Source organism: Nycticebus coucang, chromosome 1 (assembly GCF_027406575.1).
Source record: "Nycticebus coucang isolate mNycCou1 chromosome 1, mNycCou1.pri, whole genome shotgun sequence".
Classification (NCBI taxonomy): Eukaryota; Metazoa; Chordata; class Mammalia; order Primates; family Lorisidae; genus Nycticebus; species Nycticebus coucang.
In genome coordinates this window covers 12,568,531-12,587,041 of record NC_069780.1, presented here as the reverse complement: position 1 = coordinate 12,587,041, position 18,511 = coordinate 12,568,531, and the positions used below count along the sequence as shown (strand labels likewise).

Sequence of the window (18,511 nt, the reverse complement as noted above, 5' to 3'; positions counted from 1 at the left end):
GCTGAAGCCTGGAGAGACAGAGTGCTTCAGTGGTTGAGAATCAGGTGCACACAGAGTGGGAGACTCACCAGGCATTTGTTAACTGGAGTGCTATGAAATCATATGGGGAATTAGATTGTAAAATCACAATTTAAGATAAAAGTAGAAAATCACTTACAGTCAGTTATCCTTGGCCATTGTTTTCTTCAGTTAACCTAAGTGAGGAAGTTAGCTTCTGTTTTTTTTATTTTTTTATTTTTTTTATTTTTTTTTAATTGTTGGGGATTCATCGAGGGTACAATAAGCCAGGTTACACTGATTGCAATTGTTAGGTAAAGTCCCTCTTGCAATCATGTCTTGCCCCCATAAAGTGTGACACACACCAAGGCCCCACCCACCTCCCTCCTTCACTCTTTCTGTTCCCCCCCCCCCGTAACCATAATTGTCATTAATTGTCCTCATATCAAAATTGAGTACATAGGATTCATGCTTCTCCATTCTTGTGATGCTTTACTAAGAATAATGTCTTTCATGTCCATCCAGGTTAATACGAAGGATGTAAAGTCTCCTTTTTTTTTTTTTTTTTTTGTAGAGACAGAGTCTCACTTTATGGCCCTCGGTAGAGTGCCATGGCATCACACAGCTCACAGCAACCTCCAACTCCTGGGCTTAAGCGATTCTCTTGCCTCAGCCTCCCAAGTAGCTGGGACTACAGGTGCCCGCCACAACGCCCAGCTATTTTTTGGTTGCAGTTCAGCCGGGGCCAGGTTTGAACCTGCCACCCTCGGTATATGGGGCCGGCGCCTTACCGACTGAGCCACAGGCACCGCCCGAGTCTCCATTTTTTTTAATGGCTGAATAGTATTCCATGGTATACATATATCACAGCTTGTTAAGCCATTCCTGGGTTGGTGGGCATTTAGGCTGTTTCCACATTTTGGCGATTGTAAATTGAGCTGCAATAAACAGTCAAGTACAAGTGTCCTTATGATAAAAGGATTTCTTTCCTTCTGGGTAGATGCCCAGTAATGGGATTGCAGGATCAAATGGGAGGTCTAGCTTGAGTGCTTTGAGGTTTCTCCATACTTCCTTCCAGAAAGGTTGTACTAGTTTGCAGTCCCACCAGCAGTGTAAAAGTGTTCCCTTCTCTCCACATCCACGCCAGCATCTGCAGTTTTGAGATTTTGTGATGTGGGCCATTCTCACTGGGGTTAGATGATATCTCAGGGTTGTTTTGATTTGCATTTCTCTAATATATAGAGATGATGAACATTTTTTCATGTGTTTGTTAGCCATTCGTCTGTCATCTTTAGAGAAAGTTCTATTCATGTCTCTTGCCCATTGATATAAGGGGTTGTTGGCTTTTTTCATGTGGATGAATTTGAGTTCTCTATAGATCCTAGTTATCAAGCTTTTGTCTGATTGAAAATATGCAAATATCCTTTCCCATTGTGTAGGTTGTCTCTTTGCTTTGGTTATTGTCTCCTTAGCTGTACAGAAGCTTTTCAGTTTAATGAAGTCCCATTTGTTTATTTTTGTTGTTGTTGCAATTGCCATGGCAGTCTTCTTCATGAAGTCTTTCCCCAGGCCAATATCTTCCAGTGTTTTTTCCTATGCTTTCTTGGAGGATTTTTATTGTTTCATGCCTTAAGTTTAAGTCCCTTATCCATCTTGAATCAATTTTTGTGAGTGGGGAAAGGTGTGGGTCCAGTTTCAGTCTTTTACATGTAGACATCCAGTTCTCCCAACACCATTTATTGAATAGGGAGTCTTTCCCCCAAGGTATGTTCTTGTTTGGTTTATCAAAGATTAGGTGGTTGTACAATGTTAGTTTCATTTCTTGGTTTTCAATTCGATTCCAAGTGTCTATGTCTCTGTTTTTGTGCCAGTACCATGCTGTCTTGAGCACTATGGCTTTGTAGTACAGACTAAAATCTGGTATGCTGATGCCCCCAGCTTTATTTTTGTTACAGAGAACTGCCTTAGCTATACGGGGTTTTTTCCGGTTCCATACAAAACGCAGAATCATTTTTTCCAAATCTTGAAAGTACGATGTTGGTATTTTGATAGGAATGGCATTGAATAGGTAGATTGCTTTGGGAAGTATAGACATTTTAACAATGTTGATTCTTCCCATCCATGAGCATGGTATGTTCTTCCATTTGTTAATATCCTCTGCTATTTCCTTTCTGAGGATTTCATAGTTTTCTTTATAGAGGTCCTTCAGCTCCTTCGTTAGGTATACTCCTAGGTATTTCATTTTCTTTGAAACTATGGTGAAGGGAGTTGAGTCCTTAATTAGCTTCTCATCTTGACTGCTATTGGTGTACACAAAGGCTACTGACTTGTGGACATTGATTTTATATCCTGAAACATTACTATATTTTTTGATGACTTCTAGGAGTCTTGTGGTTGAGTCTTTGGGGTTCTCTAAGTATAAGATCATGTCGTCAGCAAAGAGGGAGAGTTTGACCTCCTCTGCTCCCATTTTGATTCCCTTTATTTCCTTGTCTTGCCTAATTGTATTGGCTAGAACTTCCAGCACTACGTTGAATAGTAAAGGTGACGGAGGACAACCTTGTCTGGTTCCAGTTCTAAGAGGAAAAGCTTTCAGTTTTACTCCATTCAGTAAAATATTGGCTGTGGGTTTGTCATAGATAGCTTCAATCAGTTTTAGAAATGTGCCACCTATGCCTATACTCTTCAGTGTTCTAATTAGAAAAGGATGCTGGATTTTATCAAATGCTTTTTTTGCATCTATTGAGAGGATCATGTGATCTTTATTTTTGCCTCTGTTAATATGGTGGATAACGTTTATAGACTTGCGTATGTTAAACCAGCCTTGCATCCCTGGGATGAGTTAGCTTGTGTTTTAAGAGCCATATTCTATGAAAACACGTATCAGTAAACACACAAATTGTACCCCATAGTGAGATTTCCTCTCTCACTTCACGGTTTCTCTGAGGCATGTGCTTCTTGAGTGGAGCTCAAGCTGAATTCAGCTCATTATTTTAATTGCTGTATTCTCTTGGCTCCTCCCTTACCTACTGAAGATTGTTTAACACATTAAGTTACACGTTCAGATGCTGTACCTGCACTGCCCGCCTTTAACTTGAGCCTGGGCCTGGCATGACCTGACCCTCAATATCTGATGTTGTGATTGCTAGTTGTCAAAGCGTTTTCTCCTCTTCTCCACTGCAAGAAACTTCGGGCCTCGTAAGAGAAGTAGTGATTTCTGGGAGACTTGTGCTAAATGATCTGCAAATCTATAAATTCTTACTGAAAGGATCATATGAAATGGTTACATATTTGCTGGACTTGTTCTTATTGATACTCATATACTCGTGGTGTAGCCCCAAGAAATGATTTCTCCAGAATGCAGACCACAGAGGCCGCTCAAATTCAGTAATGAAAAGTAGCACTACCCTGCTAAGATTGCCAGTCATGTTTATGTTTATCAAGTGCCAGGTGACGTCTGCAGGGCAGTGTAGAAATCACCCCATTTCTCTAAATCCCTATTATTAAAAGTGGATGTTGGCCTAGCAGCATTGGTATCATCTGGGAGTTGGTTCTGGAAGGACAGAATCTCGGGCCTATCACTGTACCTAATGAATTAGAATCTGCATTTTAACAAGATCCCCCAGCTGATTGGGCTTATAGTTTGAATAATACCAAAAAGGCCACATTTGGTATAATGTGTTAATATATAATCTTCTTCTGATAATTTTGAGCTACATTGGTCAAATAGTAGAAAAACAATCCATGCAAACATTTAGGGAGACATGGTTATTTTAGGTAGGAAGGAATAAAATTTTATCTTTAAAGAGCTAGCACAGTAAGAGGAAAAAAGTAATGTTTCAGAGTTGGTGGATTTGACACAAATAAATTTACTTTATCCAAAACCTGATGGATTTCTTAATTTGATAGAAGACATTTCATGTGACTTGGTGAAAAGTAAGTTTGGTTCTTGTATAAAATTAGTTTGCTCTTTTTGAGGGTTGGTGAAGAAGAAATAAAGATAAAATGAGAAGTAGAGTTTATCTTCCATGATACTACTTAAGTAACTTTTACATTTTATCTGCAGAAAATCAGTCTTTCCAAGACCAGGCACCTATGTTGGAAGGTGAATTAGTTATAAAATATACCTTTGGAAATTTTTGAATCATTGAATAGAATTAATGAATGGACATTAACATTAATGCATGTGAACTTCAAAGTAATGATATCCTGAATCTGATCAGTATCATTTTTAATCGAGCTGCTTAATTGAGTCAAATTTTAGAACTGATTGAATTTATATGATGACAAATAGCTTTCGATCATAAAAACCATTTATTTTATATAGACATAAAGGAAGCAATTATGCCAAGATTGTCTTAGATATGGGTAAGACTAGAAGGTGGTGGGAGAGGTCTGAGTGAATCTGAATATAACTAGAAGTTTAAGACTTTGTTAATCAGATGGCAGCATATGGTTTAATAGTTTGTGATTAACTCTTGAATGTTTTGAGCTATATCCATATTTGGCATTCTCTTTCCTAATAAACTCATAGGAAATAATTCACTTTTAAAAATCCAAGCAAATGGGTACATGATGGTTAGGAGAACTATTTCTTAAAGTTTCTGTGACTTTATACATGAATCAGAAGCTCTTTGGTTTGCCAAGCAATTTTGTTGTGACTTATACATATAATTAAACCGGTAAAATATTAAAAGAACATTCAGTTTATCAGGGAATAATTTTTTGTCTTTACACATATACACATACACCAAAGTTTCTTTAGCCAGTATCTAGTGCTTTACAAAAAAGTAGTGAAACTCCACAAGGCACAGTGGCTCACGCCTGTAATCCTAGAACTGGGGAGGCCAAAACCAAAGAATCCCTGTATCGCAGGTGTTTGAGACCAACCTGCGCAATAGCAAGACCCAGTCTCTACAAAAAAACAAGAAATATTAGCCAGACGTGGTAGTGCGCACCTACCTTGTTTTATTCCTTTTTTTTTGTTTAAAGAACTGACGTGAAATACTTAACTGATGTCCACTTTCTACTTTGAGAATTTTGGGGTGGGGTGTGTGTGTGTGTGTTTGAGAGGAAATTTTCTACGTTTGATATTTTATATTTGCTGCCAGACTGAAATTTTTTCATGGTGCTAAAAAAAAAAATCTTAGCTAAAATTTAATAGATACTTGAATGCCCTTGTTTACTTTATAAGCAATTCGGCAAAGATGATAAAAATTACTGGTGTTATGTAGTGGAGCTCTGTTATTCTTATAGTTAACAGTGTTTCTACTCTGTTTAGCATTTGTGAATGATTCGCTCGTGCTGAATTGCTCTCTTGACAAATAAGAGGTTGCTACTTTTATCCTGTTTTTGTCTAAGAAGGCTTTTTTTAAAACAGGTGATTTATTTTTTTCTTTGTTAATGAGAGAATAGTAAACTGATCTTTGAAGGTAATATACCAATATAGAAACACTTCATCATCCTTAAATTTAGCATAACTCTTTGGTTTAAATGGAAATAATATCAAGGTACCATATCCACTCAACCAAAGCTTTATGACTATTAGTGGTATGAATGTGGGAATTCATACATAATGATTCCCACAACTTGGCTGGTAACATTTTTGTGACAGTTATCTCAGGGTTAAGACAGAATTTCAGAATATCAGATGATGGATTCAGTTGCATTTTCTTCCTTTCAGAATTCTGAAGGAAAATATCCTCTATTATCTATTATAGGTCCTCAGAATGGTTGGAATGATCCTCCAGCTTTGAACAGAGTACCCAAGAAGAAAAAGGTACTAGAAAACGATGTCTGTCCACTGGGCCTGAGGATGTTCTATTAATCAAACAGCCCCTAGGAGCATACCACACTTCACTGATCCTTTAATGCAAACCTTACCAATTGATATATTTAATGTCTGTTTCAACATGCATCTTCTATTCCCCGGAGGGAAGAAAAGTAGAAAACATCATCATCAAACCTGGTTCTGATGATGGTCATATAAATTAAAGCCCTTTTAGAAGGCACAATAGAAATTCCTAACAGGCCTCTTTTAAAAATAAAATAAATAGAAATAAAATTTCAGGCTTCGGAATTGATGGGGAGTCTTAAGGAGTTACTTTGGTCTTTGGGTTCCAGTAATAATCATGAATTTGGCAATTCTGTTTTGGAATTTTTTTCTGTCTCATATGAGCCAAGAAATAGCTTTGTAGCTGAACATTATTTAGATGTCGGTAACTATTGAGAGGTGTTAGATCACAAAATAAAATTCTTTCTGCCCCAACACATTTTCTAGTTTATTTTTTGTATTACTTGTAATGCCTTTCCCTCAAATATAGTAATGAGAGGCCATAACATAAAATTAAAGACATTAAATGAGCAAAGAAACCCAAAATTTAGGTTAGAAAAATGAGAAACATAATCTACCAATTTTGTGTGATAGAATTGCCAAGTGATATCTACTTAGTTATCTAGGAAAAGGTATTATATTCTTCTAAACACAAATACTTGGCATATCTGATTTCAGTATTGGTAGCTATAATTCTTCAGACTTAACATCTTTCAAAAACACCATGGTCTTGGCTCTCTTTCATTAGGGGCAAATATGGGCAGACCAGGGGAGACTTGAGAGTCCAGGTTTGAGCTCCCTATTCCGTAGTCAGATTAGCTCTACTTTTATGTTTTAGTCAAGAATTCTGTGTGAAATTTCATTTGAAATAAGTATTCTGCTACTATTAAAATTTTTGTTTAACTGTGGAATAGACTAACTTCCTTAGTTAGCTGAGGAAATGTATCCTTTTTGTTCTTACTCTCGGTGTCTTTTATTTCAATCTTTTAACAGATGCCTGAAAACTACATGCCTCCTGTTCCTATCACGTCACCAATCATGAACCCTTTGGGTGATCCCCAGTCACAGCTGCTGCAGCAGCAGCCTTCAGCGCCAGTACCACTGCCTAGCCAAGCTTCGTTCCCACAGCCGCATCTTCCGGGTGGTCAGCCCTTCCATGGCATACAGCAGCCTCTTGGTCAAACAGGCATGCCACCAACGTTCTCAAAGCCCAACATTGAGGGCGCCCCAGGGGCTCCTATTGGCAATACCATCCAGGTAACAGTAAATCTGTGCAAGTGGAATGGGGAGATGGCTCTGTTTCGGTATATTTTCTTTAATGTGTTAACTTATGATTATACCATTGTTCGTGAATATCTAAATTTGGTTTCAATTTAGTTGACCTAAACAAAAAATGGTAACTCTTTTTTTTAAGACTGATCATTCATATATACATACACATATAGAAGTTTTCAATTACAAGCCCACATACTATAAATGCTGTAGAAGAGATTTTTTATATTTGATAGTGGCAGTTCACTTTAATTTGGCCTAGTCACATATAGCCACAATCTAAGATCTGTTGAACCATCTCTGCATCATAGGTTGCTTAGGTAAAAGCTGTTTCCAAAGGTTTTTCTCTTTAAAATATAAAATAAAAATGTACGTTTTACACTTTTTCTTTACAATATAAAATGTATTTTTCTGTGTAAGTATAAAAGCTGATAACAGAGCCTCATCTTTGAATAGAGATCTATATCTTTACTTGCTTTTCACACATAAACAGCTAGTTGGCAAAGCCCTAAATGCTGAAAGATCTAACATGTTTCCATATAACTGATTTACACGTATAAAGATAAATATTTTGATCTGTTCATGAAAAATAAAGAGCTTGGGTCAAAGTTCAACATAAGAAGATGAAACAAACTCCTGCCCAAGCAAAAAACTAGTTTTACTGTTTGCTTTTGTCTTTGATTCATTTAACTCAAATGTGTAAAGATTCTATCTCTGTCACTAGAGTATACCTGTTAAGAGGTAATTATGCCTGGGCGGCAACTGTGGCTCAGTCGGTAAGGCGCCGGCCCCATATACCGAGGGTGGCGGGTTCAAACCCGGCCCCGGCCAAACTGCAACCAAAAATAGCCGGGCGTTGTGGCGGGCACCTGTAGTCCCAGCTACTCGGGAGGCTGAGGCAAGAGAATCGCTTAAGCCCAGGAGTTGGAGGTTGCTGTGAGCTGTGTGAGGCCACGGCACTCTACCGAGCGGCACTCTACCGAGGGCCATAAAGTGAGACTCTGTCTCTACAAAAAAAAAAAAAAAAGAGGTAATTATGCCTAAAGAATTTTTAAATATTAGAAGTTGCATTATAAAAACAAATATTTTGATAAAGGTAAGAAGACTTCATTCTTTCTTTAAAAATAAAAATGTAAATTATAGGGTGGCGCTTGTGGCTCAAGGAGTAGGGCGCCAGTCCCATATGCTGGAGGTGGCTGGGTTCAAACCCAGCCCCGAACAAAAAAAAAAAAATGTAAATTATAAAGTTTTTTTTTTGAGACAAAGTCTCACTTTATTGCCCAAGCTAGAGTGCCATGGCCTCAGCCTAGCTCACTACAACCTTAAACTCTTGGGCTCAAGTGATCCTCCTGTCTCAGTCTCCTGAAGAGCTGGGACTACAGGTACTCACCACAATGCCTGGCCTTTTCTGTTTTTAGTAGAGACAGGGTTTTGGTCTTGCTCTTGCTCAGGCTGGTCTTAAACTCCTGAGCTCAGGCAGTCCACCTGCTTTGGCCTTCCAGGTGCGAGGGTTACAGGCGTGAGCCACCATGTCCAGCAAGATTTTTTTTTTTTTTAAATGATTACAATTCTGTGTTATTTTGGCAAGCTACTCAGCAATGCACCTTTATTTGGACCTGGGTTCTCGTGTCATAGTTATTCGGACTCAACCTCAGTTACCATCAAAAGGAGAGATACTTAGTGATTAGCCAGGCTATACATCCAGCAGCCTGCCTACTTGGGTGTCCTAGAGGCACAGCAACTTTCACATGTCCAACACTTAATTGATACTCTTCTTTACAAACCTAGTCTTCTTTCATTGTTTCCTGCTTCAGTGAATGGCACCATAATCCTTTCTACTGAATCCAGCCCCAAACCTGGGAATCATCTTGGTAATACTTTTTCCCTCTAATTTCTGTTTCAAGTATGTCCCCCAAATCTTTTTTATATTACTTTAAAATATTTCTTGAATCCTTCTCCACATTTCTACCCTGGTCCATGTTACATTTTATCTCTGGTGACATCACCAGTGTAGGGGCCTCCTAATTGGTCTGCCAATATCTGCTTTGATCCATCTCTAATTTAGTTTTATCACCTCTTGGCTTAAAACATTACATCTTCCCTGTTCTCAGGATAAAGATCAAAATATTTAACATGGTCTGAAAGTCCTCAGCTCAGATTCCTTCTTGCCCTCTCTCTGCCTCAGCTATACTGGCCTCCTTTTAGTCCCTTGTGGGTATATCATGATGCTTCCTTTGTATAGGGTATTCCTTTTGTCTGGAATGCTCTTTTTTTTTTTTTTTTGGTGGAGACAGAGTCTCACTTTATCACCCTCGGTAGAGTGCCATGGCGTCACATAGCTCACAGCAACCTCCAACTGCTGGGCTTAGGCGATTCTCATGCCTCAGCCTCCTGAGTAGCTGGGACTACAGGCACCCGCCACAACGCCCGGCTATTTTTTGGTTGCAGTTTGGCTGGGGCCGGGTTTGAACCCGCCACCCTCGGCATATGGAGCCGGCACCCTACTCACTGAGCCACGGGCACTGCCCCTACAATGCTCTTTTTTCCTCACTTATCTGGTTAAATCCTATATATTCTTCTGGTATAATTTACTGAAGACAGCTCTCTCCTCCTTTCGGTCTAGTTACAATGTGTTTTGGTTCCCCTAAGTGTTAACTTACTACAGTTGACATTTTATATATTCATGATGTTTTAGAAACTTTTCCCTTTCCATTAACCAGTGTCTGGCACAATAAGGCCTAGGATTTTCTGAATAAATGAAAGAATGAACTAAAAATGAACTAATAAGAGCTTAAACATTCCTTCATTGTTTTTCCATCCATACACTGAGCTACATCTTGGTTTCTTCTCGCTTAATCTTTGGCTTTATCTTGAATTTTTTTTTTTTTTTTTTTGGTTTTTGGCCGGGCTAGGTTTGAACCTGCCACCTCCGGCATATGGGACCGGCACCCTACTCCTTGAGCCACAGGCGCCGCCCTATCTTTTAATCTTAGTCTAGTTAACAACCTCTAACATTAAACAAAGAATAAAAGAATGCCGGGATACACAAAGATGAGCCAATAGGCAGAGCACACAGCCACAGTAACTAGCCAACTTTGATTTCCAATACCTCGTTTTTATTTCCTGCTGGCACGCGTTTATTTTCTGTCATTATAGCCAAAAATGACTCATGTGCGTTCCGTAATTAATCAGTTATTTTATATCCAATCCTGTCTCTTTAACATCCAAACTGTAGGAATGCTTATAGCTTCTTTTTTTTTTTTGTAGAGACAGTCTCACTTTGTCACCCTCAGTAGAGTGCTGTGGCATCACAGCTCACAGCAACCTCCAGCTCTTGGGCTTAGGCAATTCTCTTGCCTCAGCCTCCCCAGTAGCTGAGACCACAGGGGTCTGCCGCAACGCCCAGCTATTTTTTGTTGCAGTTTGGCTAGGGCCGGGTTTGAACCCACCACCTTTGGTATATGGGGCTGGCGCCCCTATCCACTGAGCCACAGGCGCCGCCTGCTTATACCTTCTTTTAGGTGTCTGGTTTTGATTTTTACTTATCCCAGATGATTTCATACGTTAAATTTTCATTTGATTCTGAAGAGGCCTGTCTATAACATTTTTTTTTCCTCTTTATCACATAGATTTAGGACTTAGTATATAGGTTACCTTCTGGTTATTTCTGGTTATTTTATGATATTATTTCTTCCAGCATGTGCAGTCTTTACCAACAGAAAAAATTACCAAGAAACCTATTCCAGATGAGCACCTCATTCTAAAGACCACATTTGAGGATCTTATTCAGCGCTGCCTTTCTTCAGCCACAGATCCTGTATGTATTTTTTTGCATGTTTTGCTTAATTAATCTTTTATGAAACTCTTCTATAATTAAAACTTAAAGTCTTAAACTTACAAGGTAGGCAAGTATGAAAGTAATAAAGCTAGCCCTTACATAGTTTGCACTATATATAGACATATATTTAATTGCTTTTATGTATAAATGTACTTAATCCACCCAATAACCCCATAGTATGTAGATTTGTCATTTTTATTTTTTAAGTGGTAAAATTAAGGTACAGAGTATTAAATAACACCTAAGGTCAGAGCCTCCCTGAAAACCAGACAGTTTGGGTCCAGAATTTATGTTCTTGACCTACCAAGGTTTACTGCCACTCCTCAGCAAACCTGTTGATGTTTGCACATTAATAGTTGTACGCAAGAAACTCAGATTTAGGTTTTCTTTCTGAGTTTACGTTGAAGTTTTTCAAAATAGATCATCTTTTGTAACTCTGCAAAGATCTTAAAGATAATTGAATGTGTTAGGTAATGGAGTTCATATTTATATTTAAAGCAATTGATTTTACTTAGTTTTACTTACAGGATGTCTGTGTATTGGCAACAACAAAAGTTCCACAAAGCCAGTCTTTTTTTAAATGAAATATAATTTTCTGCCAACAAATATTGAATATGTTTATTTAACCATTGGTTACTTGTCTATTTAAAAAAAACAGTTTCTGGAATTTGTTGCTTCATCAGACATTGAGTATTAATATGTGCAGCCTTCAGCTAGTCTTGTGGAAAGCAATTTCCTGTACTCAGTGTCAGGAAAGCAATAAGCATAAAAGCCTGGCATTCTGGGAGTGATGGAAAGACCAAGCTGCAAACAAGAGAGCAAATGAAACTGATAACCAGACATATACCAGCCCTGTGCACACCCCTAAGTAGAGACAGGCCGTCATCATTCAGAAACAAAGGAGTGCTGAGACGAATGTGGCAAAATTGCAGTTCTTCTCCAGGTGTGAGTCAGCATAGAGAGGATGGCAGGACACATACGGTCCAGCTTCATAAATGTTTTATTGGATTTAATCTCCTCTGGGTCATTATAATCTTTCATCAGGCCTTGCTTCACTGCCCTCAGCATTTCTAGCTCCCTGTTATTTCTTTAGTATCTTTTCCCACCCAGTAGAATATGAGCTTGGCAACATATAAGACTTTGTCCCAGGCACAACACATAATAGGCATTCGGTAACTATTGAAAAGACCATTAAGTTAATTATGTTGTAACTTTAAGACCTTCCATTTTAGTTTTAATCACTATATTTAGTTTTTATTACTATATTCATAATACCATAGGGAGGGAAATGTGAGAGGTAGATAGGCTGATGTCTCTCTGCAGGGGTTGGGGGGCACCTCACCTCAGTCCAGGGCAGAGCTCAGACACACCATCCCTGGGAGGTCATCAAGACCACCAAAGATGAAAGGAACCTAAGGCACCCCAGACAGGGCAAAGCCTCTAAGACCATCCCTGCTCAGAAAAAAAATGAGGAGGCAGGCAGGGCTAAGCCCTTTAAACTCCTGATCGGCAGTTAGATTAGGGAAGCTAGCTTGATTGCCCTGTAAAGAGAAACTTGTTTTCCTCTCCTCTTGTCTAAACACTTTATCCTTATCTGGTGGTGTTGACAACTCTGCCCTATATGTTCCCGATTACCTACCCATTTCCTCTTTACCCAGTTTTCCTGGGGCCTTGGGATTCTTCTAATCCTATACTAGAATTTTGGCACCTTTTCGTTTTGCATATGTGCTTTGTGTTAGGGATCAATAAAAGGTTTCTGGGAAGTCAGAGAGCTGCTGCACTTCCTCATTCTACCACCAGGTGTGTGAGTCCATGTGCGCCCTCTCCGGCCTCCCTGGGAAGTCAGAGAGCTGCTGCACTTCCTCATTCTACTACCAGGTGTGTGAGTCCATGTGCGCCCTCTCCGGCCTCCCTGGGAAGTCAGAGAGCTGCTGCACTTCCTCATTCTACCACCAGGCGTGTGAGTCCATGTGCGCCCTCTCCGGCCTCCCTGGGAAGTCAGAGAGCTGCTGCACTTCCTCATTCTACCACCAGGTGTGTGAGTCCATGTGCGCCCTCTCCGGCTCCCTGGGAAGTCAGAGAGCTACTGCACTTCCTCATTCTACCACCAGGCGTGTGAGTCCATGTGCGCCCTCTCCGGCCTCCCTGGGAAGTCAGAGAGCTGCTGCACTTCCTCATTCTACCACCAGGCGTGTGAGTCCATGTGCGCCCTCTCCGGCCTCCCTGGGAAGTCAGAGAGCTGCTGCACTTCCTCATTCTACCACCAGGCGTGTGAGTCCATGTGCGCCCTCTCCGGCCTCCCTGGGAAGTCAGAGAGCTGCTGCACTTCCTCATTCTACCACCAGGCGTGTGAGTCCATGTGCGCCCTCTCCAGCCTCCCTGGGAAGTCAGAGAGCTGCTGCACTTCCTCATTCTACCACCAGGCGTGTGAGTCCATGTGCGCCCTCTCCGGCTCCCTGGGAAGTCAGAGAGCTGCTGCACTTCCTCATTCTACCACCAGGTGTGTGAGTCCATGTGCGCCCCTCTCCCAGCCTCCCTGGGAAGTCAGAGAGCTGCTGCACTTCCTCCTTCTACTACCAGGCGTGTGAGTCCATGTGTGCCCCTCTCCCGGCCTCCCAAATTTTGTACATTAAGGTGGTGCAGAGTCTCGTTATTTTCCCTCAGGTTGGGGCCCACAGCAAACCCCGACAGAAAACAACTTTTTAAGAACCTATTTTACTACTCTCTCAATAGTCTTACATTGTCAGAAGGTAATTTTGGTTTTTTTTCTTGATGTTTTAAAAGCTTAGAAAGAGTCAGGATTAAACATATCAAATATGACTAAGTACAGTCAGTCCCTACGTTGCAAACAACCCGACTTAATAGCATTTCATACTATGCACAGGCCCCCCATAAGGATAATTTATAATTAAATAATCACATTAATAATTACTAGTTTCTTCCACGCATGTGCACGGACTTGCATGGCATAAGTGGTTTATTGGCGTAACATCTTTACCCTACCAGCTGATCTCATGGTTTACACGGCCACTTGTACACACTGACACTTTTGTCCAAATTTTTTTATTCATTTCCATGAGTTGATGTTTCTACCCTTATGACCATGCTTCCACAGTGAAAGTCCGCTGCAAGTCCAGGTGAGCCTGCAGTAAAGAGAAAGGTGATAACAATGGAAATAAAGTATAAATAATTAAGCCTTTGGAGAAGGGTCAGATGCCATCATTCAGTGGGAAAGCGTTAGGCTTCAGTCAACTTGACGATCGGAACAATTGTAAAGGATGAAGTGGGAATGATGCAACATGTGAACAGCAGTGTTCTGATGAGAGCATCAGTTATTACTAAGCAGCATAGTGGATTAATTATTGAAATGGAAAGGGTTATCACTGATTTGGCTAGAAAATCAAAATAAGTAACATTCCTATTAACCCGGAGTTGAGGCAACATTAGGTAAGTGTTAACCTTTAATATTCTTTTGTGAGATTTCTTCTATCTCCTATCTAAACTTTTTGTATGAGTTTGTTTTTATGTTCTCTTTGTTTAAATTAAAGAGCACAATAGTTTTTGTAAGTTATTACTATAGTACGAGGGTATTATTATTACTACAGTTTTACACTATGTTATTATGACCACATATGTGTCATTGGAGTGTTGTTATCAGTACCATGTATGTACGGTTCAACAGGGATCTGACTTACATACAAATCCGACCTAAAGGTGTTCTTGGGAATGTATCTCATTTGTAACCCTGGGATCACCTGTATATAAGTGTTTTTGAAAAGTTAATATAAGATTCTGTAGTTCTGTATGTTTGCCTTTTACCACCCATAATCTGCACAATAACTGTACTTAGACCTTTTCCATGGTCCACTGACCCCTTGCTGCTTCCAGATGCTTGTGAATATAAACAGTTAAACGTGCACACACCTTGTCAAGTGGGTTTTGCAGTTCACTTGAAATCCAATAAGTATTCCATGTTATACTCTGGAAGAAAGACTCATCCCCTCCCAGCCCACATCACCCTTATTAGATTGTTGACCTCTAGTCTAATAGTCTGTTCAAGTTTCTTGATCATCTTTACTTTCATTTGTTTATAAAATGAAGCTGGTCAACATCTTAAGCTGGTAAACATCTTGGTTTAATGTAATGAGACAGGGCAAGTTCTTTGGATAAAAGTTAATCTTCAAATATAACATCTGTTTTTCCTCTCCTGCAGCAAACTAAGAGGAAGCTAGATGATGCCAGCAAACGTTTGGAGTTTCTGTATGATAAACTTAGGGAACAGACAGTAAGTTCTGGGGAAAATGGAGGGAGGATTCATGATAATCATTTATTCTCAGTTGCTACTAAAATAGTGTCTTATCAACACTTCAGTTTAGTATGCTTGGAGACAAAAGTGTCATGACTTACTGAATGGGCTTTGCTCTAAATCATAAATTTCATTCATTGGGGACGAAGGAATAAGGCAGAGTGTACAGGTGAAGAGGGAAAGAGAATCCAGGTATGAGGGGCTCATGCCTGTAATCTCAGCACTTTGGGAGGCTCAGGTGAGAGAATACCTTGAGGTCAGTAGTTTCAGACCAGGTTGGGCAACATAGCCAGACCTTGTCTCTTCAAAAAAAATTTTTTTAAATTAGCCGGGTGTGGTGGTATAGGCCTATAATCCCAGCTCCATAGGAGGCTGAGGCAGGAGGACTGCTTGAACCCAGGAGTTCAAGACTATAGTAAGTGATGACCACAACATTGCACTCCAGCCTCACTCCAGAGTGAGGCTCTGTCTCAAAAAGAGAGAGAGAGAGAGATTTCACCCATCTTACAACAAAGAGCAGAAGTACAAGCTGCCTGTACTGGCCTAAGGTAACTGACCTGCTGCTCATTTTTTATGGCCATGTATCAGAAGTCAGGGCAGATATTCTGTTTTCCAGAGATGAAATCTACAGTCTTTTTCATGGTCTAAGTGTCCTGATCCTCTTATTCTAGAGCAACTAACACAAAAGCAAAGCCAGATGTAGCCGTGGGATGACCAGGGTAATGTTCTGTACCTATGCAGATAGCTAACAGTAAGGAATCTTTTGCTGTGTCTGCTCTCCGGTCCCCACCTCTTAGTTCTTTTCTAAAATTGTCTTGTTTTATTAATGAAAGCACTAGGATAGGAGAGGAAAAAAAGAACTGGGACTTTCTTTTTATATTTTTGTATTTCAGCATTCCTCTACCCAATTCCCACACCCAATTTCATCAGATAAAAATAACCATTTCTCTCAAGAGAGCCAAACTAAAGAAAGTTGATATCACAGTGGAAGTAATGTGTTCCACAGGCAGATCCAAAATAAAGTCTTCTCTTTTAAGCATGGGACATGTATGTCAAGTAATCACATGAAAACAAACTGCAGGTTTTATGGTTTTTAGAGATTGTACAAGGCAGTTTTATACTTGGTAAGTTGAGTACACAATTGTGTCTGTTGCCCTACCAATGGCAGTGGAGCAAAAGTTCAGAGTCTCTATTGTAGATAAGGTTTTGAGTAAATTGGGTCCTTTGAGATATGATTAAGAAACTTCAATCTCCTTCATGTGCATAGGAAGAATTTCTAAAGGCTCTATCTAAAACAGTGGTTCTCAACCTTCGTAATGCCGCAACCCTTTAATACAGTTCCTGTGGGTTGTGACCCACAGGTTGAGAACCGCCGATCTAAAATAATTGAAGAGAGACATTAGCATTTCTGCTTGGGGGAGGAAATCTGGCTGCTTTTCTATAAGAAAATACCTGGTTTCTTATACATGCCCAATTCATAAATAACTTATTTACATAAATCATTTTGTCATGTTTCTACTTGATAACTGTTCAGTTTCTTAGTGAAGTGCTAAATGGTTTATATATTTTTATAATTTTTCTCAAGTTAATTTAAATATCTGTGTTTAATGTTTATAGGTGGTCTCATGGGAAATTCTCCCTTCATTAATTCTTTCTCTTGGTTCTACCTTTATTTCAGCTTTCACCAACAATCACCAGTGGTTTGCACAACATTGCACGGAGCATTGAAACGCGAAACTACTCAGAAGGATTGACCATCCATACCCACATAGTTAGCACCAGCAACTTCAGTGAGACCTCTGCTTTCATGCCAGTTCTTAAAGTTGTTCTCACCCAGGCCAATAAGCTGGGTGTCTAAAAGGATGGCTTCACTCCCACTCAATATTGCCATTTTTCCAAAGAAACATGTTTTTAAAAAATTACAAGACGTGGACCAATCCTCATTAGCATGTTTTCATAGCAGCCAGTTGAGAGCATTTACACTATTTCTGCAGATATACTCACCTTAGAACTGCTCGAAATCCTGGTGCTTTCTTTTTGATTTAATCTTTGTTGCCTGTGATGATTCTCTGCAAGTAGCATATTTCCTGGATTACACATAGTATGGTTTCCTGAAGTATTCTGATAAAATATGGTTTTTAAAACCTCAGTGTACTTTTTAGAAAAGGAGCATCTGGTTATGCATAAAGCAGAGCTAAACTAAATTTCTTCCATGTCTTCTCGACTTCTTCCATGTCAATCATATTAAAGTGTGTAATCCTATTTTATGTGCTTGTAGTCTTTTTTTAAAAAACAACTGCTTGCAATTTAGTTTAATCCCTATTTTTTATTTCTTAGGTTTTACTCTGGTCCTAAACAAATAACTACATGTACAGGCTGCTAGATTGGTTTTAGCAAATACTGATGAAAATAGGATTACTAGCTTTAAATGTACAGAGGGAAAACCGAGCATTTTCATTTGGTAGAATACATGGAGCTTTTTCTCTTTTTCTCTTTTCAGTATTCTGTTTGAGTTTTAAGATGTAATTGTTTCCATTTTATAGTAAGAAATTCACCCATGTTAAAAAGAAAAATTGCCTACAACTTTGAGGTTTAAAGTTCAGAGAGAAAACTTTAATATGGCTGGGCGCCTGAAATCTTAGTGCTCTGGGAGGCTGAGGTGGGTGGATTGTGTAAGCTCAGGAATTTGAGACCAGCTGAGGAAGAGCGAGACCCCATCTCTTTTAAAAATAGAAAAACTAGCTGGGCGTTATGGTGAGTGCCTGTAGTCCCAGTTATTCAGGAGGCTGAGACAAAAGAATCACTTGAGCCCAGGAGTTTGAAGTTGCTGTGAGATACAGCACAGTACTCTACCCAAGGCAATGGAGTCACACTCTGTCTCACAAAAATAAAAATAATAATTTCAATCAGCCTTCTGAATCAGACATTATTCAGCCAGTTCTTCTGTCAAGTAATTGATTGCATTGTACTCTGTCCTAAGAACGGTGTGGTAAACAAAAGATAATGGTTGCCATGGAATCTGGAGGAGAATTAGATACTAGTAATTTTCTTTTTTTTTTTATTGTTGGGGATTCATTGAGGGTAGCTACTAGTAATTTTCATTGCTTACGGAATATTACTTTAAAGGGTTAAAAATTACTTTACATAAATAGTATGGTGTAAGAGAGAGGTTCATCAGGATTTTCTACAGCCCGAGTGAAGTGGTTTGCAAGAACCTCTCAATTCTCTTTGCTGCATTCTCTAGTGCACAAATACCTCCGCCCTC

General features: G+C 39.5%; 2 protein-coding genes across 28 annotated transcripts in view; both read left to right on the top strand.

Annotated features, from left to right (window-relative positions):
* Positions 1-17,508, top strand: part of SEC31A (SEC31 homolog A, COPII coat complex component) — a 78,670-nt gene extending 61,162 nt beyond the window's left edge. For 16 of the 27 annotated variants that reach the window (XM_053596362.1, XM_053595994.1, XM_053595773.1 and 13 more), the window contains 5 exons: positions 5,718-5,776; positions 6,824-7,087; positions 10,800-10,919; positions 15,154-15,225; positions 16,925-17,508. In XM_053596362.1, coding sequence (XP_053452337.1) covers positions 5,718-5,776; positions 6,824-7,087; positions 10,800-10,919; positions 15,154-15,225; positions 16,925-17,104 — 695 coding nt within the window. In that variant the 3' untranslated portion in view covers positions 17,105-17,508. Of the gene's footprint in view, positions 1-4,063; positions 4,103-5,717; positions 5,777-6,823; positions 7,088-10,799; positions 10,920-15,153; positions 15,226-16,924 lie in introns of all 27 variants that reach the window. The other 11 variants (XM_053595343.1, XM_053595273.1, XM_053595594.1 and 8 more) reach the window with 1 other exon arrangement.
* On the top strand, positions 10,929-15,147 carry LOC128589804 (translation initiation factor IF-2-like). The gene is made up of 2 exons (XM_053596538.1): positions 10,929-13,440; positions 13,521-15,147. Exons 1-2 carry the CDS (start codon positions 12,753-12,755, stop codon positions 13,526-13,528), a joined length of 696 nt encoding a protein of 231 aa, XP_053452513.1. The 5' UTR covers positions 10,929-12,752; the 3' UTR covers positions 13,529-15,147.
* Positions 17,509-18,511: the final 1,003 nt, after the last annotated feature.

Excerpts from the sequence above, each read along its gene's own strand:
- LOC128589804 (XM_053596538.1), top strand. The coding sequence starts at position 12,753 with ATGTGCGCCCTCTCCGGCCTCCCTGGGAAGTCAGAGAGCTGCTGCACT.